This window comes from Colias eurytheme, chromosome 14, assembly GCF_061535395.1.
Source record: "Colias eurytheme isolate Ceu_HAF_F1 chromosome 14, ilColEury1 Martin Lab GWU primary, whole genome shotgun sequence".
Lineage (NCBI taxonomy): Eukaryota > Metazoa > Arthropoda > Insecta > Lepidoptera > Pieridae > Colias > Colias eurytheme.
Genome location: NC_142993.1, coordinates 5,409,823 through 5,435,797, shown reverse-complemented (window position 1 = coordinate 5,435,797; position 25,975 = coordinate 5,409,823). Strand labels below are relative to the sequence as shown.

Genomic DNA, 25,975 nt, shown 5'->3' with positions numbered 1-25,975 from the left:
TGAATGTACGTACACAAGTGCGGGTGTGGTGTGCGCGCGCGCAACGAAAGCTACATGTATACTGATTACTGAACGTCCGCCCGTGGCTCGCTGCCGCTACGGAGGCTACGATTAATTGGGCGCTACGGCAATTATGATACGACGCTACCTGCCCAACTCAATGAAGTTGCACCTGTACATTGGCAATTATCAGATTTTTTTCACCTAGTCTTTTTTGCTGACATAATATTATATGATAAGTAAAAATATTTGCGCTTATTATTTATTATCCTTTATAATGATTATTCATAAATCTACCAAAATAAAATCTTATAAAGCTGCCGGCTAAGTAAAGTAAATTAAATTGTGATGTGTGCCATTCCACTTACATATTTCATTAATTACTTAAAAATAATATCATGTTAGTGCGTTTTTCTCTATGTGTATACTGTATAATCATTAAAAAAATATAAAAACTATTCAGGCAATCAATAATATGACAAAAATATCAATATATTCTTCTTAAATTAAATGGAAACTATTATAATATCGTAAACCTTTTAATTATTATGAAATGAAGCACACAATACAATATAATTTATAGGTATATTTTAAATTAAATTGAACAAGTGAATTATGTACTTCGTTTCAAAATCTAAACTATTCCCATCAAGAGACAGGTAACTCTATGGTTTATTTTTTTTTCCAATTTTTAATATTTCCAAAATAAAACAGCAAAAAGGCAGAGGCAAGGCACTACACTCATGTTTATTGCATCCAAGTCTAGCAATTTTGTAAAGAAGATACACGAGATATACAATGAAACTAATCTCTTATCTAGATAAGCGATACGTTTCCCGACACCTTCCAATTAGTAAAAAATATGCTTTTAAAAGTAAGACTGCTTCACCGTTGTAGCGAGCAGCTTTGTATGGATACTGCACGCTACACAATACAGATGGAAAAATATTTGACTTCCTATTGGACAAGTTGGCTAGCAACCTTTAACTACAGTATAGTAGTACGCTGTTTTTGTGTAAAAATGTTACCATCGCTCTTTGTTTCATCGCGTCACCTTTAAAGCTTAACGAACGATTACTCCCAAATAATACATCTTCCTTCTAACTTTATTAACCTCGTTGGTAAAATCAAAATTTATAACGCCTACCGTGGATCAAGGTCATACAACGATAGCAATGTATCAAGAGAGACACGACTCGTTCAATTAATATAACTACCTACATCTTCCTACGCTAGCTGCATTCCGCTCTCAGAATATGAGTTCATTGTTTCTCTCTTTATGAACACGTTTGTGCAAATATAATTAGATTTGATCACTCAGAAATCGACCATATAATTAAAAAGTTTCAAAATTTAATAACAATGATTTCTTCTACTTCTTAAAAGCATTAGTTTTAAATAATATTTTAGGAATACATTAATTTTCTGCCCGTGAACGCGATCTCGTCTCGTAAACTGCCCTAATAAATTTTAAAATTAAACTAAAATGCACATTAAAAATTTTATCACCCCGTAATTAAAGTTTTGCATCAACAAAAAGAAGAAGAACTTTGCCATCCTTTTTCAGCTCTCACGAGATTAAATCGCCAAGAAAAGTGAAAAAAAAAAATTATCGATTCAGATATCCGATCTAACACACACAATACGAAGGTTGACCCATTTTTATATTTGAATCGCATTACTTAGCAATTTCTACACACAATTCAATTAAAATGTTTAGTACCTTCACATATGGCCATGATGATAAAATATTTATTTATTTATTTTTTTATTTATTTACACACACCCATAGAACTAACTATCATTACAGGTTAACCTAATTCGACAGAGTTCTTTTATAAATTAAGAAAAACAAACATATCTCATAAAAATATAAAAATAAACACGTTGTAACACAAGAATAGCCTATTAAGCCTCAATAATTCATAAACTTAACATTTCTGCTGATAGCATAATATATTTAGTAGTACCTTTGAAAATTCGCTCAAACTACAAGAAAACACATCTATTATATTGTGCAATTCGTTAATTGTACGAAATGCACAAATAAGAGGCGATTTGGCTAAAAGATTAGTTCTCGCTACTGGTACATACAGTATATTGGGTAAGATTCTTTTTTCTAAATAGTGGTCTGGAACCTTTAAATACATTTCCTTTAATATTCCGGGATTGTATTCTTTGCCCCTTAAAACCCCCACCAAGTATGCCACCAGCTTAAATTCGCGCCTTACCCTTAACTCATTGTACCCCACCATGCCCAGTACAAACAGTGTGGGATACATTAGGGGATAGAAGGGATATACGCCATAAAGCTTCATGTACAGGTGGCGCATGAATTTATTTTGTACTCTTTCCAACATAACCGTGTACTTTGCTTCGTGCGGTGCCCATATGACCGCACTGTGTTCCAAATAGCTTCTGACAAGGCTATTGTATAAGGTTTTGACTACCGTTATGTTGGTGAACCCCTGTGACTGCCTGAGTACAAAACCTAATTTTCTATACGCTTTTTTACAAATTGTGGATATGCTCCAGCATCGCGGTAGCCATGCTCCAAGATGTAACTGAAATAAAATAAATATTAATCTGACGTTTTAAGTGGTGATTTCGTGGCTGTGAAAAAAAGATGACATCCCTTTTTTAGAGAAGGGCTTCTACATTTTAACGCGGACGCGGGGGTGAACTGAAGGTTCACCCTGGTAGCGACATGCGCAAGGGCGTCCCCCCACCACGTGGATCTCGAACCACGGCTTGGGCTGTCGCTTGAGTGGAGGAGGCCGGAAGGACCCTAATCGGACGGGATTAGAAATCCCAATTTCGCTTATCTAACGATTTGAGCGTATCGTTAGGGAAGGATGGTTTAATTTTTTATTTTTCCCGCGCACCCATCAATATACCAGCTGGTTATCAATCTAATAGGTAGAAACCATCCTTTATATTAATCTGACGCGCTCAAGTAAATTTCAAAATCCTCTCTTGGGCCCTCTACTACAATAATTATAAGAACGAAATATGTAATTAATAAAATTAGCACTGTATAGAAATTTAAAGCGCCATCTATACAAACATGCCGAAAATTATTTTTATATTCGATCCAAACGCCATCTATACATGATACGTGGAAATAGATAACAGAAGTGTTGTATCAACTGTAGTAAGATATATAACCAAGAGATGGCAGGATATAAGTAAAGAGGTTTTTAATAATTTACAAGAGATGGCACAACAGAAACTGAATACTATAAAATTATATTCGAATATTTTTGACTACGGTCCCTTGATGGTGTGAAAAAATCGAACTTATAAATTCAATCAAAAGATATAGCCGTAAATGCTGAAATTTTTCGCAAATTTCTGCATTCCCAACGAAATCAAAACCTACAGGGTCATGAAATTTGGTACAAAGTAACGTCTTATGACACGGATATTGGAATACTTGCGAAAAACATGAAATTTTAATTAAATTGTATAAAAAAATATCTTTAATAATTTTAAAGTTTTCTGTCTGTCAAACACCCTTTATCTCAGGAAATCACTCTTTATCAAGCTGAAATTTATATCGAATACTCAAATCTACGGTCCCTAAAAGCTGGGAATAAATAAAACTGATAAGCCAATGCAATCAAAAGATACAGCCGTTTATGCTGCAAATTATCGCAAATTTCGACATTCGCAAGGGATACAAAACCTACACTGTACTTCCCGTGAACACAGAGTCTTGAAATTTGGTTAAAAGCAATGTCTTATAGCACAGATAAAGGAAAAATTGCTAAAACATACATTTTAGAGGTGCAACATAATAAAAAGTAGGTTTGTTCGGAGCTCGGTGCGCGAGTCCGACTCGCACTTGGCCGGTTTTTTTAAGCTACCTACATTTCTATAATTTAAAGCGTATAAAAAGAGAATAAAACAATATGTTTCACATTAATAACTGGAAAAATAAATAAATCAACATCCTTGTACAGATTAATTCATAAACGAAAAATTAATGACCTCAAAATAATTACAAATTATTTTCAACCGACTTCATAAAGGAGACACTTCGATGTTCGACTGTAGGTATATTTATTTCATTTTTAACTGGAGTACTTTTATTCCGCTGCACTTTGTCTCACTTTCAAAGTTCCCACTCAGAATAATAACTACCTAGTTGACCATGTTTTAAAAAAAGTTTATCTTTATTATCATTGAGTAATTTTTATGTACAAATTTCCTCGTTTAAATTATCTATTTCGGGGAATAGTGGAACAAACAAAATAATATTAATAAAAACAATATTCCTAAACCTTATCTTCATAAAGTACCTACCTATAGACTATTCGTATAAATGTTACACAAAACAAATGAAAATTATAATGATTGTATTTTGTGATAAAGAGACAAATAATCGACTAAATTCCTATTATAAAAAAAATGCTTATCAAGAAGCCACCGATTCAGTGCAATATTTAAATTTTGTAGAAATATTACCTAGGTACTTTTATTACACTTTATGATTGCAATGTAATTATTGTATCTAATATAATTAATATCTACAATAAAACTGCTTGGCTTTTGGTTATGTTTAATTTTTTTCTTAGCGTTTATCTAATAACAATATAACTAAACAATAATTAATTAGTACCTACTACCTACCTACTAAAATTAATAAATACTGGATCTGTATGTACATTTATTAAGATGAGAATTTTGCCGCAATAAGATAAATACGTAGGTATAGTTTGTGTGCTTTTGTAAGTAATCAACGTTCTAGCTTGCAAGTTACATGATATTAGATAAATATGATTATAATTTAATAATAATATCGTCATAATTTACTTATCACTTCTATGGCCAAACTCATTAAACATCATCGCGTTTCAGCCACTAAACGATCGAATATAATGTTATATCATCATGATTTAAGCAAAGTATTATGTATGGATGTTATACAACTTACAAAAAATAGTCGTTGTTAGTCTGATTTTCTAAGACATCTAAATCTTGTAGCCAAAAACGCCAAAATCAGTCCAATATTTTATTAATTTGAAAGGGAAAACAGAAATTGTAAATCACGTATTCTTCATTTACAAATTTTTAAATAACAAAAATAATATTTTCGACTAAACTTAAACGAACTAAAGAATCACAACATTTAAAAGCTTTTTGTGCGCAAGGCCTAATGCCTTTATTCGATATCTCTATCACCCACGTAGTTACCTGAAACTCACGATTACAATTTATATTTTCCCGATAATGTATTTTCTAATCTGCCTGTTTTAATGAATGCCAATGTGTAACATAATTTGTTTCGACATTTAAATAATGATTAAAATACGGTCTTAAAATTAATTAAAATTTCTATTATCATTATAATTTCTAATTAAGTAGATAAAGTAAAAAAAAAACTATCGATGTAAGTCATACCCCGGGGTTGTACTCGAAATTTTTTGATGGAACCATCTATTTGTTGGACACCCTCCAACATCACTTTGACGAAGCAAAGTGCAAGATATCTATTACCTAACAGCTTCGGTTAGGTCACAATACCCTATTTAGTGTTCGAAAGACCACCTAGTCGGAACAATACATCTTTATCGACTCGTAAAAGTGAATTAATTTATTGTTTAAGAATATGCTTGTTAGTATAATGACAATAATATAACACTTAAACAATAATAAATGTTAAGTTTATTACGCTTCGGCGCAGTTGTTATAACGGCAATTCTAGTCTCAATTTAGATAAAGATTATAATATTATTGTGGTGTACTGCTGAGATAAAGAAGTTTATAGAGGGAAGTTCATTGAAAAGTCGTGGTGGAAAATTACATTTCTCATAACGTTATCGAGTGTGTAACAGTGAACTTCAGTTAACTTCGTGTTAAAGATGACTAAGGATTTAGTGCCACAAGAAGTAAGTGTCCCTATTTTGCATATGTCTTAATTATTTTTACATACAATTTTGTACTTAGATAGTTAAAGTAAAAGGAAAAATGACAAAAATTATATAATCTACGACTTGAAGAAAAACCGTGTTACGTAAGACAATTATTTCTAATACGTTATTAATGGCAAAAACAATAAAAAATATTTATTAATGCATTGTTGTTAAACAATAGAGATATATGCGTTTTATTTAATAATTGAAAAATAATGGCAAAAAATATTAATATATCATCAGCGCAATCTACGTATTTCATATTTTGATAAACCTGTAGAAACCCTAACCAACAGCTCTTTTAACATTTAATGTTAAATTTATTTTAATTTAAATTTAATAAAAAAATATTTGTTATACCGTATCCGTCATTTAATTTGTTATTTGATCCGTTAATATTTTCATCATTCTTTTATAGTATTATGGAATTAACAACATAATAAAAAATAAATTACATAAGAACTAAACTGCAGTTTGAACAATAATAATGCATATTTAATAAAACGACGTGTTGGCTGTACACGTGCGGTTATTTCCCTAATGACATTGTATAGTAGGTAGGTATATAAGGAAATTATAGTATATAACATTTGCTCTAGCTTAAACACCGTGACTGTTGTTTATGATCTTCATACATTATATATCACGAAACATCTTTATTGCATTTAATGATGACAAACATTGAGATAATGAAATAACTATGATAGATATGAAATGCAATGGTCCGGGAGCCAGCAGCAGATTTTATGACCAAGTTCCTCTCAAGCGGTAATTAGTAAAATGCATCAAAGTATAGTATTATGAAGCCTCGTGAACGTCAGCTGGAGCTCGGTTGGGGGGAAGAGCGGTTGTAGCCTCCCGTATCAGCTGACGGTTTTTCCACCAAGATACAGCCAGCTGACATATATATTTATCCACAGTTACATATAAGCTATCATCAGGTAAATTTTTGTTTGAGAGGAAATAACGGAAAATAAATTTTTCTTTAAATTTAACTTTCATGTTCGAGACACCAGCTGACGTATAATACACCATGTTGTAACCAGCTGACTATTTTTTTTCGTTGAGATATTGGGTTAGCTACAATTTGACAAATTTTTAGCTGAGAGGAAATGAATGAATGAATGTATTTTTTTTCCTATGTGCGTGGGAGGCTACAACCGCTCACCCCCCCAACCGAGCGCCAGCTGACGTTCACGAGGCTTTATAATACTATACTCTCATGCGTATGACGAATTATCTCTTGAGAGGAATAGTTAACCAAATTTGCACCTGGCTCCCTAACCACAATAATTAACCTAAGTAATCGTAGAAATTTCTAGAACTATTCTAATTCTTATCATTTTAGACGCTGACATTTCGTAAATAATAATTAAATAGCACATTGAATAAAAAACTTTACATGAAATTTAAACTTGGCGTCAAAGAAGTCGGTTAAAAAACCGAAAGCATCAATTTTGTTGCCAGATTGTTTTCATTTTTGTCACTTTGCCATTCACAAAAAAATACCAGTCAAACTTTTGGCGATATCAGTCTGACTCTTTGACGACCTACCTACGTACATGGATAATAAGTATTATTTTAATCATTTTTTTCTTCGAATAATTACGAAAACAAACAAAAATAAGATACGGAAATTGCGATGTGATTATTTCCCAACTTAGTAAAAAAATATGGGCGACCTAGTACATTTTAGAGATAAGTTCTTATGGCATTTAGGTTAATAAATAATCTCAAAAGAATCACATACTGTGATAATAATACATATCATCTTATTGTTATAATTGACACTTAAGTACTAAGGACCACACCTATGATTATGACTCTATGCTTTATTTTTTTGCTTCAATTCATCAGGCTTTTTGCTGAGTAATAAATAATCATAGGATTAAGGATTAATATTGGACTAACTTCCGATACATAGTTCTTTACAATATCTTTGATCTGCAGAAAACCCTTAAAATTCCATCTTTCATCCAGACTTACTTTTACTTGAATGTCCTGTTAGTGCGTTTTCTTATGGGCATGCTTGTATAAAATTCATCAATATCTTGTTTCTTTAGCGATAAAAATATCGGGAGGCAAGTTGTACACATCAAAAATGCAGGACCCATGTATAAGTAATAGTATAATATACGTAGTATATTATTATTAGTCTTTGGTATAATGTTATATGATCTATGGTTTAAGTAATGGTTCTATTTATCTTACGGCCTGCAAGCTAGGCGCTTTCTTTGCTGATAACAATCGTAGCTGATACCTAACTCGTACAATGCAGTGGCGTTTCACAAATTCATCAAGCATGGTGATCTTCAGTTGCAGCTACCTTGTTAGCTGGAGCTGTGGGCTGCCAAATAGTTAATAGACTATTTTTCTTTTTTCTCAGTCATTTCTTCCAACTTGAAAATTTGTCAGAATTCACTTAAAAGTTGTTAACCCTCCATCTTGTAATAATATATAAAAATTCAACTAGTTAGGGATCGAATAGATAAGAGGGGTTATAACTTATAAGATGCGTCAAGTTTTTTAACTTCGTTACGTTTTTTTACTTTTTTTAATGATAAGTGAATTTTTTATTTCCTTCGAGATATTTTGAGCCTGAGAAAACAACAGAAAGAAAACATTTAACGTTCACCATATCTACTTTATTATACAATATCCTATACAATTTATCGCCTCGTCAGAAATCAAACCAAATCTATTGCCAGCTCGGGGGACTATTATTTACAGATTTAATTACCTACCCTGTAACTAAGTTGTCATGTGTTTTTTTTTTAATATAAATACACATTTTATACACCTTATGAAATTGACATTAAGAAAAGCTTTATTGGAATTTTATTAGAGGGCCCGATAATATTGAAATCTACGTAATAGATGGCGTAATTTAATCAAAATTATATGTAATCAATTTATTAATCCAAATTAATGAATAATAATGACAGAGCACTTTTGAACGGACTGACATAAGTCTCATTAGATAATGAAATATACGCGATTGGAGATAAAATAGTTTTAGATAATATTATATGAACTAAAATTTTGCATTTCACTAAAATATTTTATATATTTGCAATATGAAGTTTTATTTTTAAACTACAATTTTATGAAAAACAGAAGATGAATATTGTAGAACTTTGGGTTCTATAATTTATTTGCATAGGTCATTTTCATCAGGTTAACTTTAAAATAGTAAATACCTACTATTCATACGAAATAAGGAGAGATAGTTTTGTAATCTTTCATTTTGAAACCAACAAAAGGGGCGCTACACATTAAATATTTTACGATCGGTTAAATTTATCTGTTTCTTTTGATAGTTTGGCGATACATACAACATATTTAAATAAACAAGATAAGAACAAAACATCATCTGCTTCAATATTGATTTTAAAACTGAATGGGTATCTTCAGCTCATCTTGCGATCATAATTTCCGTCTCTTATTATAAAACAAATACGTATGACGTAACAGTACGAAATATTAACCCGTCCATACAGTTTAACTGTACTTAAAACATTACTCATCGTTGCAATACCCGTAGTAGAGCGACAAGGTTCCAGCTGAATAAAGCTCCTAAAATAAATAGTGACACACGCCTGCAAAGATTTCACGGCACACGTGGCCCGTATCACGCAGACATCCAAGTCAGGTTGTATTTCTTGTCATTTGAAATGTTAATGCCAGCAACCTGCGCGGGGGCACGTCGCGTTCTGTGTGCCACACCCACATTGCAGGCCTGTCAATTCACTTTACGAAACAGTGACTGTACGAGGTAAAGTCCCGTCTGAATAATCCTGTGGACGTGTATTGGACATATAATTTAATTGCGATAATATCAGTAGGTATTGTCTTGTATGCAATTTAAAACTAATAAAATGTAGTTGATACATAAAAAGGAGAGCTAAATTTACGGGTACCTCAGAAGTTATAAAGTTCAATTAAAATAACATTTATAGTGTGTCATAATTATTAAACAAAAACAGTATTTACCTAGGTAGGTAAGGTAATTAGGTAATTATAAAATAAGTTTAGTTGTACCAATATTTAAATTTCTATTTGAGTATTTGATGCTAAGCGTCTCGTGCAAATTATAAAAAATATACTTCATTATTTATGATGAAGTATATTTTTTATAGCTTAGATTGTTACTGTTATACTATTGGATGTTCCTCAGCCATGCCAGAGCCCAGAACATTAAAAATGTAGTCTATAAGTTTAAATTACAATATATTATTGGAATAACGTTTAGCTGTGTCAAAAACTTTCACAACTGTGATTCATTTATTTGAAAATCTCCTAATAAAGATATAATATATTAATTACCCTTTAAGTATTTTTATGATAATCGTATTAGTTAAACGCTTAATCAAGCCTTATCTTGAAGGTGCGCGATAGTCTGTAGACGTTTTAGGATATAATTCGCAGCTTGATTTGCAGCATCTACCCTCATTGACGAAACAAACCGGTGCACTCAACAGTTTTGTCCAAGAAGCTTATATCTAATACACTGACAAGTTAATGTTCATACTGAAATCTACAGTGTATTAGATATAAGCTTCTTGGTCCTTAACGTACCTATAGTCTGTGCGAGTATGTACTAAGTATTATTTAACGAAGCTCTACCTTCCAAGCAGAATGTTCACTTTATCAGGGTCGCTATTTATTTAATTTTTTTGTTGATTGCAACTATTACACGAAGTTCCAAACTATGTATTATTTACGATATGCATTCTCTTCATCAATTTCATATCCATCATTTTAACTCAATACAGCAGTTGCATTATTTCTTGAACTTTATCACCACATCCCAAACATTTCGCAATGTGTGTGTTGCGTTGCGATTACCTATTGCGTTATTTCGAAGCGGCATTGCGTGAAGGGCGTCACGTGAACAGCGGAGCATAGAACATTCAACATACACGATACAGCGGCCGGAGGAACGGTGCGGTCGGGGGCCGGGCGTGACGTCACCGGCGGGGCGCGGGCGCGGCGCGCGAGGCCGAGGGTGTGGTGCACATGCGCCAGCCGCCTCGCTTCAAGGTGACCCTCAACTATCAAGTGCCCCTCGCTCGCAGCACGCTCCGCTCCTTTCACTTACGAACGGCTCTATCAAACGGTCTAGACGAACCGGTATTCGCCTGAACGCGGATATCGCTTTTCTTTGTGCCCAGTGGAATTTATGACAGCAACCTGTGGACTCCAACGCTCCTCGTTCATCACCTCTTATCACAGTCCGCGAGACTGACAAGACAAATCGATATGCGTCAAGCGCGAGACATCGTAAGTAGAGACAAATATTTGTTAAACATCGAAAATATTCCAAAACACTATATGATTCAGGAATGTTAGTTTCATCCTAAAGAATCTAAAGAATATTTTATTTAATTTATGAGAAATATTTTCAATTAGTAAATATAACACTACCTACTATTTTTTGTACTAATTATTCGGTAATACTATGCCCAAACACAAGGATGCTGAAAATAAGGTTGAACATCTAAATATTTTATTGCCATATTCCTATTATAATTATGTAAGTATTAGAAAAATTAGCTCTTCTCTAAATTATTAAAAAGGCTCAAAAAACAATAACAAATTGATAGTAAACATCCGAGCATCACACAACAGGAAAATCAATGCAGGCTAAATGATACAACTTTTTGTGACATCAAGGATGTGAACATGCGAGTTAGGCGACTTTTATAACTTGAAGGTCATGTCCAAGGTCATAATATGTATCCTTGGAAAAGTCCTTGACTTTCCGAGTTGAAATGAAAATTATTTGCAGCTGTTTAAAATAATACCTTAACTTTTCCTGAAAAGAGTGTGAAGAGTATCCATAAGATAAATTTCTAGTGACAACTTATGGTCACATTTCCCGATAGATACCTATAGGTAATATATTTTCGTATAACATAATGATTAAACTTCTTGCAATATTCGACAACAATAAAACTGATAGACATAATATTATTATGTTTATAAGAGATGAATGACGTTTCGTTAAGTCGTCACTTGTTTGAACGAATATTGAACTGACAATAAAAAATCTTGTTAAAACGCTAATAAGATAAAGACTGATTATAACAATGTATAGTTCGTTGAAAGAATATTGGTTTAAACCGGATATAACTATACTTATCTTTACACTCGTTACGTTTGTGTGAAACCGTCAACCACGATTTAGATTAGCTCCTATCTAGTATAAACCAACAGACTTGCTAATGATTCTTATAAACATTACCATTGGTGTGGAATTGGCTTTATTATTGCATACTGCCTTATCTTTTTTTGTAAAATTCCATCTGAAATGTGCACTTTGCAATCTACAGTGGTAATGGAAAGTTTAGACCAGTTTAGACAATCGCATGCTTACGATACAGAATTTTATCGCAAAAAGAGTTGAATCACTGTAAAAGTGGTGTCACACGTATATTCGAAACTGATATGGTACATTATCTAAATGCTATCGTCTGAAGTACCTACTGATAACATTGTCTACTTTATACAGTTTTTTGAGGATGTGTGACGATGGGTGTAATTAAAACGATAAGTTGTTGATAACAAAATAATATTTGCCTACAATTGTATGATTTTAACTTCCTTCTTATAATTGATGAAAAATATCTTTAATTCAATATGATTTGTTTGTTAATCCAATACAAATATAGGCTGTAGAGACTAGAGCGTTATATAATATATCAACGCTCTACCTCTAGCCTCTACATCCTAAGATATTATCTTATATTTTATAAACTTTAAATAGTAAATGTTATCAAAACCTTGTTATAAATATTCAATTTAAAAAATTTAGGCACCCAAGTGCTGTTATACTTTGACAGGCTATAGATAATAAAGTTCCTGTTAACCTAGGTTACGCTTACGTGTGTTAGTTTAAATTTATTGTATACATATAAAACGACATTTATACATCGTTTAAAAGATATAAAAATCTCAATAGCTAAGCTTGGGACCAGCTTGGTGTTTGTAGACTGCCCACCTAATAGTAATTACGTGTGTAAAGTCACGAGACACACAAAAATAAACAAGACATGCGACAATCGTGAAATGTTGCCAACTAAGTACTAGCGTAGTTCCAACAATAAACAAAGACTTTAATGCAACACACATTTCCGAGACAGATTGACATAACAGGATTGGTAATAAATAATCTGAAAATTGTGATACTCCTCTCTTAATGCATGAAGCCAATATAAATCCTATAACAGCTAATACAATTATCGATTATTTGCTCGCTATTAATCAAGCGCAAAACAAAAATAATAACAAATAGGCCGAGCTTAATGAAGCCGTATATTTTATGGGTATGGGTACGTACTACATACACATATTATGTATAACATACTCCGAAAAGGTAAACTGCTTTTCTATAATACCATTTCAATTCCGTCTTTATGATACAGGTTTTTAAATCATAAATGTCATTAGCAGCATTTTAATCTGATTGAAACTGTTTCCTTATTTCAAAGACATCATAGTTTTTCAGCCCATATTTATTATTTTATTGAGTTAATAGTTTCAAATTTTTATTTCTTATTAAATCTCGATTTTTCACTTTAATGCATCAGAAAATTAAAAATATATAATATGGCTTGTGTTAATAAGTCCTATAGTGTAAAAAATTTGTTTGACCTATATGTGTCAAATAAAGTAAATCACAAGAAGCTCTACAGTATCTAAAATATTCAATGTAAATCCAATGTCGGACGTTTACCGATTCACCTTCACTTTACCACCATAGGTCAATGTATCTTGTTGAATCGTACATGGGTTGTAGTAACATTGTGAGTAAATTTTTTTTTTGTAATATCATTAATAAGAAATCACAAGGGAAATATTTAAAAGCTAATATGTATTACTTTCTTTGGCATTATCGATATCACTTCGAATAATGATATTAGGGTTGTAACGGAGGCCTACTTAGCGGAGGCGGAGGCGGATGCGGAGGTGAAGAGGTTCGCCTCCGCGGATGCGGAGGTTAACGGAGGCGGAGGCGGAGGTGAAATTTGTTGGGAAAATATAAATAAATTTACGATTAATAGAGTCAGCAACCATTATTTATATTATATACTAGCGGTCCGCCTCGGCTTCGCCCGTGGTACATAATATTTACGTTTTCTCTACATAAGAACCATCCTTGTACTTCAAGGAATATAATAAAAAAAGAATTATCGAAATCGGTTCAGCCGTTCTCGAGTTATGCGCTTACCAACACATTTTGCGATTCATTTTTATATATGTACTAGCGGTCCGCCCCGGCTTCGCCCGTGGTATGTACCACTTTACGTTTTCTCTACATAAAAACCATCCTCGTACTTCAAGGAATATAATAAAAAAATAATTATCGAAATCGGTTTAGCCGTTCTCGAGTTATGCGCTTACCAACACATTTTGCGATTCATTTTTATATATAAGAAGATAAGATAAGATAATGTGTACAATTGTACATACATGTTCATGATTCATCTTAGTAATCAAAATTGACAAGAGGCAAATTATATTTTACGAACAAAAGCTTTGCGGCTTTTTCACCTTCTAAGCGGTTTCTCAAGGGTTCGTAAATTAAACCAGCAGCACTAAATAACTGTTCGCTTGGCACTGAACTTGGTGGCGCCGATAAGTGAATGAGAACTATGGGAGCAAAAACTTTATATTTGATGTTATATCTCCACCACAATAAGGGATCTTCATTTAGTTGGAGTCTATTTTCTTTATTATATTCATTAATTAGTGTTTTCCATATCATGAGGTTGCTGATGGCATCCATGCTGTCATTTTCCGATTCCTCTTCATCACTGCAATTCTTCAACATATCAGCCAGGTTGGAATGCACACTTTGTATTGGTGACAAAATCTCAAAACTTGTGCTTGGGTCAACATTACTTGCATTTGATGCTAATCTCACTCTCTTGGCCACAGAAGGTTCATCATCGTCAACTCGGCTTGCAACATTCGAGTCATAAAGGGTTAGCAAACGTATTAGTTCGGACTGAACCATTTCACTTGAAAACACGCAGCCGAGCGGCCGCGTCGCCTAGCGTCGCTCCTTGCGCGTTGTTTGTGATCGTAAATGAACTTCCGATATGACTCCGCATAAATTTTGCGGAGGCGGATGCGGAGGCGGAGGTTAAATTCTTTGCGGAAGTTCCGCAGTAACGGAGGCGGAGGCGGAGTTCCGTTACAACCCTAAATGATATCTAGATAGCGCGGGTGTGGACTGTGGGGTGGCATGACAAAATATATTGTCCTATGTGGCAAATCTTTGTACTAAAATTAGGTTTAACTTTATGACCTAGACAAAAGGCTCATAATTTAAATAACAATATTAAATTAGGAGCCAATTTACAAAATTCTAATTACATAATCATTTACATTGAGCAATAAGTTAAAAACTGCGTTGATGTATTAACTAATAAGGCTAAATTTTACGAAAATAACTAAGATTCTTAAAATACTGGATAACCAAGACATGCTTTTAATTGCCAGCTATATCTACGCATACTAATGCACTTGCAAAATAATATAGAAAGACGTCGTCTGACGACTCGGGGAATTTATCTGACGTCATAAGCGAGCCCACGCTCTGTCCAATCAGAATAGCATACAGAGAGGCGCGCCGCGTCGGAGGGAGAAAGATAAACAATGTGAAGGGCCAAAGCATTCATTGAAATAACGAATTATTCATTATTTAGGCCATGCCGCATTGAATTTGAAATAAATATAAAAATAACTCGTCATTAAGTACCAATATAAAGTTGTATAGGTTACTTTTCGCCTTCAAATTCGGCGCTAACAGCTAGCCGTACTACTCTGCCGCGTATAATATTTGCGCACACGAAGGAGATAACAACAGTTTACTACCATGAATGAAAAATAACGCGTCAGCTTGTAGTCTGTACAAAGTACGAACGAAGCACAGTCGGTGGACGTAGCCGTATTCCTCATATCTTTGCGGGTAGGGCAAGTCGTGCGTCAAGTGTTACGCGGTTTTTATTTTATATCGGAAGGAAATAAATAGTTTCACAAATTCAAAATGGGTATGGTAATAAATAATTTGCCTCAGGTGAGTCCTTTTTATTTTTTGTGAATTTTTATACATTGGTTTTTTATGAACTGATTTGTTTTCGATGAAATACATATTGGAAAGCAAGTAACATAAGCGACAGTAGTAGTGTTGTAATGACCGCTTTGACCTTGTGAAACTCGTTCGCGATAAAATGGACGGTTAGCTTACCGTCACTACTCGTGCTCGGAGAAATTGCATTTATTTACGTATATATCTCAGTGCGCCTATTAGCCAACATTGTCTCACGAAAATATGCAATGAAAGATGCGGTACAACTATACGAATTGATGTGCCACTAACCCGATTAGATATAAGCAAAAGTTACGCTGACATAAACAATTTCAATTCTAATATGAATTATTCAAAATTATTCTTTATTACTATAAACTGAAGGAAATTACCAATTATATCAATTTCTTTATGAGCTAATTAGGTAGTAAAAAATTGCCGGGTGATGCACTAGAAGTTTGCCTTCAACACATAATTCTTTCTTTGCAGATTCGGGAAGAATGTGAAGTATTTCACATGTCTGACAAACAGATCAGAGAAATTATGAGCAGGCTCCACAGTGACCTGCTCAAAGGTCTCGGGAGGGACACCCATGCGTCTTCCATTGTCAAATGTTGGATTACATACATTCAGGACTTACCTAATGGAAAAGGTAAATAAATAACTTTAAGGATTTCTTATTGCTTTGAAGCACATGAGTCCTTAGACTTATAAAAATCTATCGTTTGTTACAGAGCGCGGCAAATTCTTAGCTTTAGATTTAGGAGGAACAAATTTTAGAGTACTTATTATAAACCTCGGTGAAAATCACTTCGACATGCAGTCAAAAATCTATGCCATTCCAAACCATATCATGACTGGAACGGGTGTCGCTCTATTTGACCACATCGCTGAATGCTTAGCCAATTTCATGAAGGTTTGTGACATTGCAAAGAAAAATAACATTGGTATATTAATTTCCTGTGATAAAAAGTTTAATTACAACGCGAACGTTATCTTACTTTTAGGAGCATGACGTGTATGAAGAACGCTTAGCATTGGGTTTCACATTCAGTTTCCCGCTAAAACAATTAGGTCTTACAAAAGGGGTGTTACAACGTTGGACGAAGGGGTTCTCGTGTTCGGGGGTCGTTGGTGAAGATGTTGTACAGGGTCTGAAAGACGCTATCGCCAGAAGAGGGGTAAGCAATCTTTTGAATTATTCCACGATTACATTCAATTGTTTTACAAGTCAAATTCATTATTCAATTTCGAATGCAAATATGCTTGTTCAATGACCCTCAATAGGTAAGGAAATAATGAGAGTCGATAATAACTTTTATACACATAGACCAAATTTATCGTAGACTGTTCCACTTTTCTTTTTGATAATAAATACCGGTATAAAAATATTGAATCGATATTTGTGTCAGCTTGATGGTATAAATATATATATTTATGAATTCGTGATGAAATCGTAAAGTTTGGATAAAAATTTCGATCATTTGTGAGGTATAAAATTTTACAGGACCTAAATTTGTCCGTGATGGGCATCCTTAATGATGCAACGGGGACCCTTATGTCGTGTGCACATAAGGAACCCCATTGCCGAATAGGAATTATAATCGGTGAGTTGACGATGATATGCAAGCTCTCTGCTAGAAATAAGGCATGACTTACAAATGAGAGCCAGTAGAGGCTTTCAATATCTTTATATAACTAAAAATCTTACTCTAAAGACTCTTAAAACTTTACAAAATTTAAAATTAAAGTTATAAACAAATTTGATTCTGCATGCGCCTCAATTTCCTGATTTTCAATATCTTTATTTATTGAGATGATTTGCATGTAATAATCTCCGCTTCTATTTTATTCAATCATTTTATTTTCGAAATTACACGGTGTCGAATAGATTTATTATTATTTCAATTATTTGGTTTAATAGCAAAACTATAATTTTATATTTTTACTGTTTATTTTTGTTTTAAATAGCGTGTTTTTTAAAAACTTATACAAGTAAAAGGATCCAAACATTGAAAGCCTCTATGTATCATCATCAACATCATGGGTATACGTTTGCTATAAGGAACTAAGAAATTGATAGGAAACTTTATTATGGGACTGAAACGCCAAAACTATAACCGCATGTTTTTCACTCTTGTAGGACGTACAGATTGATATTTGCGCTATTCTGAATGACACCACGGGCACATTGATGTCCTGCGCGTGGAAAAACCACAACTGCAAAATAGGACTCATCGTCGGTAGGTTTACCTTGTGTGGTTTAGCTTGCTTTATTGTGATAAATGTAATGCCGTGTATCGTATGTGACAATAATAAGTATACTGCGATAGTCGGTAGTTGTTTGAGCTTTATTACGAACGCAATGTAGATGTTTACTTTAAATTTTAATCCTCATTCCACATTGCAATTATCAAGTCCATTGATAATTACATTCTTATTGATTGTTGTTCCATGTCCATTGCCATTAACAACTAAAATATGCATATGGGATCATAACAATGACAATGACTATCGAAACATGAGCATGCTACATTTTATTTTTATTTTGTTTTAATTTTTCTTTTCCTTAAATAATTCTTATTACTAACACTGTAATTGTAATATCGAAGATCAAATTATTGCAGCTTACTTGTTATGTTGCCAATTTTTGTGTTTGCATCGTTCATGTTATTATTTATAAAATTTTAACAAAACGTATAATTCAGGTACGGGCAGCAACGCGTGTTATGTGGAAAAGACAGAGAACTGTGAGCTATTTGATGAAGAGACCGGCAAGCCGGAACTCTTGATAAACACTGAATGGGGCGCGTTCGGGGATGATGGCGCCCTAGACATGGTTAGAACCGAATTCGATCGGGAAGTGGACGCTAAATCCATCAACCCAGGCAAACAAATGTAAGTTTATAAACATCTAAATTACTGAGAAACTATACGATAAGCTTCAATACAAAGTGATAAGCAATTTACTCGTTAAAGTATTGTTATTGTATCACGCAAGATTTTTTTTCCTTGACGTTCTCGAAATTTCTAGATTTTAGGCATGGAAAATACTGTTCATTTTGCGCCGTATTATATTCCCACGCCAATGATATCCTGTTTCATTCGCTGTATTACATTATGGTTCATAGTTCATACCTTCTTAAAACGTGTTTCGCTCAATAGGCTCTAATTTATTGTTGTCAGCGATTTAATTTCAAGTCACATAAGCTGAGTCACATTTACTCGCATTTAATGTTAGTCATGATCGTATCATTTTTATACTCGTATGATTATGAAGATAGCACATCGTTAGATAAAATGATTAAATAAAATAATTAATGATTGTGGTATTTCAAAAATCATAAGGGTATTAAAGAGTATGAACCGCTAGAATACATTTTGCATTAGTTATTTCATAAATCAAAGAATAATAAGTAACTACTCTTTAAGGAAAAACAGGTTTTTTCCCTAAATAATAACTGCATGTACAGAACAATATACCTAATAAATTATACTATATTAAGCTATAATATGTCATATTTGAGTATATGGACATTTTTCATAACTGCAAAACTATTCTTTATGACCCTATTATTCTGGTATGTAAGTATGTAACCTATAATTTCGCCCACAGACATAATTTTTTGTCGCACTATGTCGAAGATAAGGCAACCGCACGCGCAGTTATCAGGAATTTGTCTCAATCTAGCTCATAAAAAAGCTTAACTTAAGACTAATAAAGGTTATTTTTATTTCCAGCCAAGAGAAAATGATATCTGGAATGTATATGGGAGAGTTGGTACGTCTTGCTCTCGTGAAGTTTACACAAATGGGTTTACTGTTCGGCGGCCGCGGGTCCGATCTATTGTTCCAAAGAGGTTGCTTCTACACAAAATACGTGTCTGAGATTGAATCTGACAAGCCGGGAGACTACACTAGCTGTATGGAAGTCCTAGAAGAATTGGGTAAGTGGATTTTTTAATCCTAGGTTCAGTTTAACATACATTTGAATAGTTTTAATATCGAAAAGTACCTAATTAATTTCTTAAGATAATAAATAATAAAGTCGCGAAATATTTAAACATATAATCTGTAAATAAAGTCATGCAGAGGAACCCATTTTATGAATAAAACATATTGATATCGAAATGAAAGCGAAGATATTAAGGATGTAAATAAATTAATAAGATAATTTATTTTACATGGCGTATTTAATTAAATAACAATTAAGTATCGATAGGTTCGTAAATGGGTTAATTTTTAAACCAGTTTATTAAAACTTAAATTTTCATGGTAATAATGACATGCGACGCTATTGCGGTTATAAACAAATGGTTATATAAAATGGAAGAATTTAATAAGTATGTTGTTTAGTTTGTTATTTGTAAACTATCGTTTAATCGCATTTTGCTTTGCCTATGCAATATATCTAGGAGGGCAAAGTCGACACAGTTAAAGTTCAGTGCTATCAGCAATTATTAACAATAAACATTGATAAAAGCCAATAAAACAGCTAATGCTAAGGTAACAGTAAATAAATTATTAAACAAACAAAGATTTTCAACGTCGTAATAAAATGAATTAATAAATAATTAAATTAAGTAGGTAAAATATAAGATATCATTAGATACATATTTTGTAACTAGGAAAACTGAATAATTAATTATTATTTCAATGATTTGTCAATATATTACATGACGACTAATTGTAATGAAAAATTTTGTAATGAAAATTATTCGTATGGGACAAGTCACAAGCCTCGCTAAGTAGTCTCAAATTGTATCATTAGCTCCTTTAAAATATAAAGTTGATCCTATAATTAGCATTTACGCAAATGATGATAAGTTTGATTAACGTAGTGAAAATGTTGTATGATAAATATATGTGACGTAGAGCTTTGACGTAGTTTTGGCAAGGCATCTTGTTAACGCGTTATATAAGCAAAAAATCAAGCTGTTGCGAAGTGGATTTCTTTATATGAGAGTGACTGACTTATGAAAGTTGGGTCGCTGTATTTGCGTTGCAAATGACGGGAAAGAAAATATTTTTAACCTACTCAATATAATCCGCAAAAACTAGCTCATGGACGCATTATAGAGCGCGACATAATAATAAGATAGGTCTGCCTGAAGGTGACATTCGTTTCGTATCAAGTCTAAAAATGTAAATTATTAAGATTTTTGATAACAGGTAAATTTACTTATACCCAGCACGCACTGTATGGTTTTTGTTGTTTATAAAATAATCGTGCAAAAAGTCGAACGACCTTGTCAAAAAACGTTTTAAATCAAGTTGATAAAAAACGGGTTTAGCTGTCTACCGATCACAATAGTTGTAGCTGCATGATATAATTTCTTAAATATTATCTATCATAATTGGATTTATCTGTCCATTTTTATCTTTATACCATTTGAGTTCCTATGAAAAGATAATCCACAGCGGTCAATTTAATGTATTGAGTCATAGGTAATCTCAACACTGATAGCACCAAAATAAAATTTACTAACCCGGAAAACGTTGTTATACTAGCCAGAGCCCAAAGGTATGCAAAATAGTTCCCGATCTACTGAATATACAGATTTTTTGAAGTGAGCACTTTTTCTGTAATGGGTATAAAATCTTAAACTCGCGTCAGGACACGTGACCTGATCGAAAAAGCGTAAGACGGATACCATTCCAAAATATCAAACATGCTCAACGTTAATAATCAAGTTTTCACTTCTGCCGGCACTCCCGGAGTGCAACCCGTCTTTTTTTTATAAAAATCGTCCTAATCGTTCCAGAAGAGTTTGGAGTACATATAGCAGACATAAACATTAACCCAATACCCTATCCAGGTCTCTCCCACGCGACAGAAGTGGACATGGCGGCCGTACGCCACGTGTGCGAGTGCGTGTCCCGTCGCGCCGCGCACTTGGTGTCTGCGGGCATCGCGACACTGCTCAACAAGATGAACGAGCCCAGAGTCACCGTTGGCATCGACGGCTCCGTGTACCGGTTTCACCCGCACTTCCACACGCTCATGTGCGAGAAGATCGCGCAACTCGTCCGACCCGGCATTACGGTGAGCAAATTCAAATTCAAATTTCATTTATTTACAAAAAAGGTGTTATTACAATGTTAACGCGCTAATACATTCTACCCACTTTCTGGGTGTGCAAATATTGAAATAAGTTAAATGGAAATAAGTTAAATTACACTACACCAACACTACACAAATTCTTCGCGTCACTAATCACTATTGTTAAACGTCACTAATTCTTCCTTGTCACAGATTCCGCAATGTTCCGCAAAGCATCATAAATCCTAGCTTACTAAGAGTACCCAGGGATACCCTTACTAATCTAGCACTTAGTCAAGTGCCATGAATGTGAGAAGTATCTGTTATTGATAAACCCAATGAGGTCACGTTATTTTTGGTCAGTCGTACTAGGAATTTCCCAACATTGTTAACTAAGATTTCATCGCGAAAATTCTTCGTTATTCGGATTTTACTGCATTTTGGTTCAGGTAGCACTCGATTTAAAGTTAATCGTTTCGTATTTTTCCATTGAAAATAAACCTTGATAATACTAGAAAGCTACATAGAATGAGTACCTTTATTACCTTCTAGTTGCGTATTTCGTGTTGGATTTATACTTGAAGACGCTAGCGCAGTACTTAATTTTATAGCTTGCAATTATCTTGCTTTCACATGCAAAACATTCCTCTATTGTATTGTGTAGATCTGAAAGTATAATAGGTACGTTTAATCTATATCTTGCCATAATAATAAGTAATATTCGTCTTAAAGTCCATTCTTTATCTAGCCAAGATAAAATATTGGAGTAGCCGAGCCTCCGTCGCGTCGTGTCAATGACAGGGTTCATCATTCATTAGATAAAATTGTTTTTAATCCAGCCAAAATAATATCGAACTACGATTTACGTAAACAATTTTATCTTTAAAAAACATAAACCATTTTAGATAATATACTTGTTGTTTAAAAAATATTTTATTAATTCTTTTATACAAACGTATTACACACCCACTGACGCGGATGAGTGTAGTTTGTAAATTATTGTTTCTAAGTAAAGCTGTTAGCACAATAATTATCCTCATTAGTCATTATTAATTTTCTATTTCATTTGTATAATGTCAAGGGACTTGTTAACCTTAATCTGCTTATAATATACAAAATGTAATTTTAATTTCTCGGCTTCGTATATATATCTTTTTCTTAGTAAAAAAAGAGGATATTATAGGTAATTAGTAGCACCTTTTGGCCATTTGCTTAAAATATAATAATTTGCAATCGACCTTGCGGAACAAAGAAACCTGTTAAAATAAGAAAAATAACCTTGTAGATCATTTCGATTAATGTCGAATATACCTAAGCGATAGAGGTTACCTACTCTAACATTCATTAATTAATTGCGCTAGGTTTTATTTGAATTTACCTTAATATTTTATTTTATGTCAACCAAGTGTACAATTATTTAAAGCTTATCTCATTGAGAGTTATCTCATGATGATGATGTTTTGAAATGGTTTTTTACTGATAAAAAATTGATGGAAAACTCAAAAACTACCTAACCGACAGATCCATTCTTCGTTCAAGGCCGCAATTAGGCAATAATACTTAAATCATACTTTATTGACTTTTTCTTTTATCTCAACGTATTGTACATTTGTATAACTGGTACGATTTGTTTTCAGTTCGACCTCATGTTATCAGAGGACGGCAGCGGGCGCGGCGCCGCGCTGGTGGCCGCCGTGGCGTGCCGGCAACAGCTAGCTCACGCGTAGATACTAAGCTTAGCCTATCTGCTAGCGGTGCTACGTGGTCGCATACAACGCACACACTCCGGATTTAACATCCAACCGTCCCCAAATATTATATCTGTCCGACGCATCGTAGATGAAAATACTGTCATCTACCCACAAATTGCAAAACGGCTTAATAAATCCGGCTGTACAGAAAATAACCTCTAACCCCAGTGTATAAGGAAAAGACGGCGATTCTAAAATTTATCGAACTTATGTAATTTCTGGTTTTGGCGTTGAACGTGCGATTGCTTTTCCTCGTGCGGCAAATTAATTAATTATTTTCCGCGGCTCGAAATATTCATCGCGTACATCGAGACTTCGTGGTAATATTTTTAAATTAGGAAAATTATTTTAGATATTAGTTTAGCGTTATTGAATTAGCGCTGTGTGCTTGGACGGACAGTCTACCGCATAGCTCTCTGTTGTTCAATATAGGAGTATAGTAGTTATTGATTGAAAATCGCGTATGTACTCCAAAGCCCCACTGAAATGTATCGTAGGTACTTGGAACGAGTCCAAAGCAAAAATACACCTTGATACAATACTCTGGTGTTCTCTTGTAACTACGACTCCTTTTGCACATGTGCCCTTATCGAGAATTATTTTTTGATATATAAAAGATAGGCACTAAGATTCAATAACGTCGTCACTATTCTGATATTAAAAAACTTAAAACGTCACGTGTACTTAGGTCATAACGATTTTAGCATAGTCTAGTCACAATATTTACAACGGATACTTAAAAAATTTGTACTAACCTTACAAAATTTCTACTACATTTATTGTTATACATCGTTACAAGACTGATATTATGTATATAAAAATCTTAATAATATCATCATATTGTATTGGTCTTAGTGTCGATCTAACCAAGAGCACACTGCATTTGTTATGTCTTGTACACATTTGCAAGCGCGCCGCAACTTCATGATCTTTTCGTTAAAGTGACTAAAATTTGTTTGTATGAATTATTTTAGAGATAGTTTTTAACTTTTATGACAGTGAAGGTCTTGTAATATAAGAGTCTACTTTTATACCGTATAAGATATATTACATAATTTACAAAGAATACAAGGCGAACATTTTTATTTATTAAAAAGAGATAAGTATTTACTTTTATACAATCTGCCACATCTTCAATAAGATGTGACTGATAATATTCATATTATGGCAATAACTAATTTCGAATGTAGCAATACATGTGAATCTCAGGAGCATTATTTATGCTATCCGCATTGATGAATTCATACAATCGATAATTATTATCATTCCATTGCCAGACCAATAACACCAAATGCATTAACTGAGATATTCACAGTATATTTGAAAATAATTAATAATTTTTATGGTTTTTAAAGAGGACAAAATTTTGATTACGTTGTTGGTTATCATGATTTCAGCGTCATTTTTATTTAATTATTGATATTAGTATATTAGTAATACATATATTTAATTTTGGAATTCAGTTTAATTAATTAGCAAAAGATTCAGTTTGTATAGAGATCTAATTATTGAAATGAATTCTAAATAATTTAATTTAAGTGAGTGTTTCGATATTTAACTGTGATAGAACTAGGACTTAATGTAAAATTGTTTGCTCGTTTACTTTCTGATTATTTTGTTATAAATAGATTAAGATAGATATTAAATGATTTGTTTTCACGAGCCATAAAGATGAGTAGTTATTATCAGTTTGTAAAAAGCAGACAGAAAATAATAAAAATATAGAAACATATTGTTGCCTTGCAACCTATTGAGGGTATATGTATTCATTGACGTATCTTACAACAATATTTTAAAAGCACACCTATATTTTTTCTTAACGGATGTTGATGAAAAAATGTTTTGTTTATTACACCATTCTATAGTTCCTAGTTAAAAATAGATGCATTTTAATTTAGTGTTGTACTTGTCATTAATTTTGTTGCATGGTGTGCAATCTGTGTTTATAGTGTATTTTATGACATACTAGCTTTCCGCCCGCGGCTTCGCCCGCGTTTTCAAAGAAAAACCCGTTCCCGTAGGATTTCCGGGATAAAACCTATCCTATGTCCTTTCTCAAGTATCAAAATATCTCTATACAAAATTTCATGTAAATTGGTTCAGTAGTTAGGGCGTGATTGAGTAACAGACAGACAGACAGACAGAGTTACTTTCGAATTTATAA

At 33.2% G+C, this 25,975-nt stretch overlaps 2 protein-coding genes across 5 annotated transcripts; one reads left to right on the top strand and one right to left on the bottom strand.

Annotated features, from left to right (window-relative positions):
* The first annotated feature begins 5,758 nt into the window (after positions 1-5,758).
* Hex-A (Hexokinase A) lies at positions 5,759-25,773 on the top strand. Of its 4 annotated transcripts, none has more exons than XM_090109277.1 (9): positions 5,759-5,894; positions 16,507-16,669; positions 16,752-16,933; positions 17,025-17,198; positions 18,161-18,260; positions 18,726-18,915; positions 19,759-19,964; positions 21,837-22,063; positions 23,698-25,773. In XM_090109277.1, exons 1-9 carry the CDS (start codon positions 5,868-5,870, stop codon positions 23,785-23,787), a joined length of 1,359 nt encoding a protein of 452 aa, XP_089965403.1. In that variant the 5' UTR covers positions 5,759-5,867; the 3' UTR covers positions 23,788-25,773. The 4 variants fall into 4 exon arrangements, with proteins under 4 accessions (XP_089965403.1, XP_089965404.1, XP_089965401.1 ...); XM_090109278.1 differs by lacking the exon at positions 5,759-5,894 and adding an exon at positions 11,001-11,201; XM_090109275.1 differs by lacking the exon at positions 5,759-5,894 and adding an exon at positions 15,847-16,005.
* Positions 14,410-15,137, bottom strand: LOC149902886 (uncharacterized). The gene has a single exon (XM_090109742.1). It carries the CDS (start codon positions 14,938-14,940, stop codon positions 14,410-14,412), a length of 531 nt encoding a protein of 176 aa, XP_089965868.1. The 5' UTR covers positions 14,941-15,137.
* Positions 25,774-25,975: the final 202 nt, after the last annotated feature.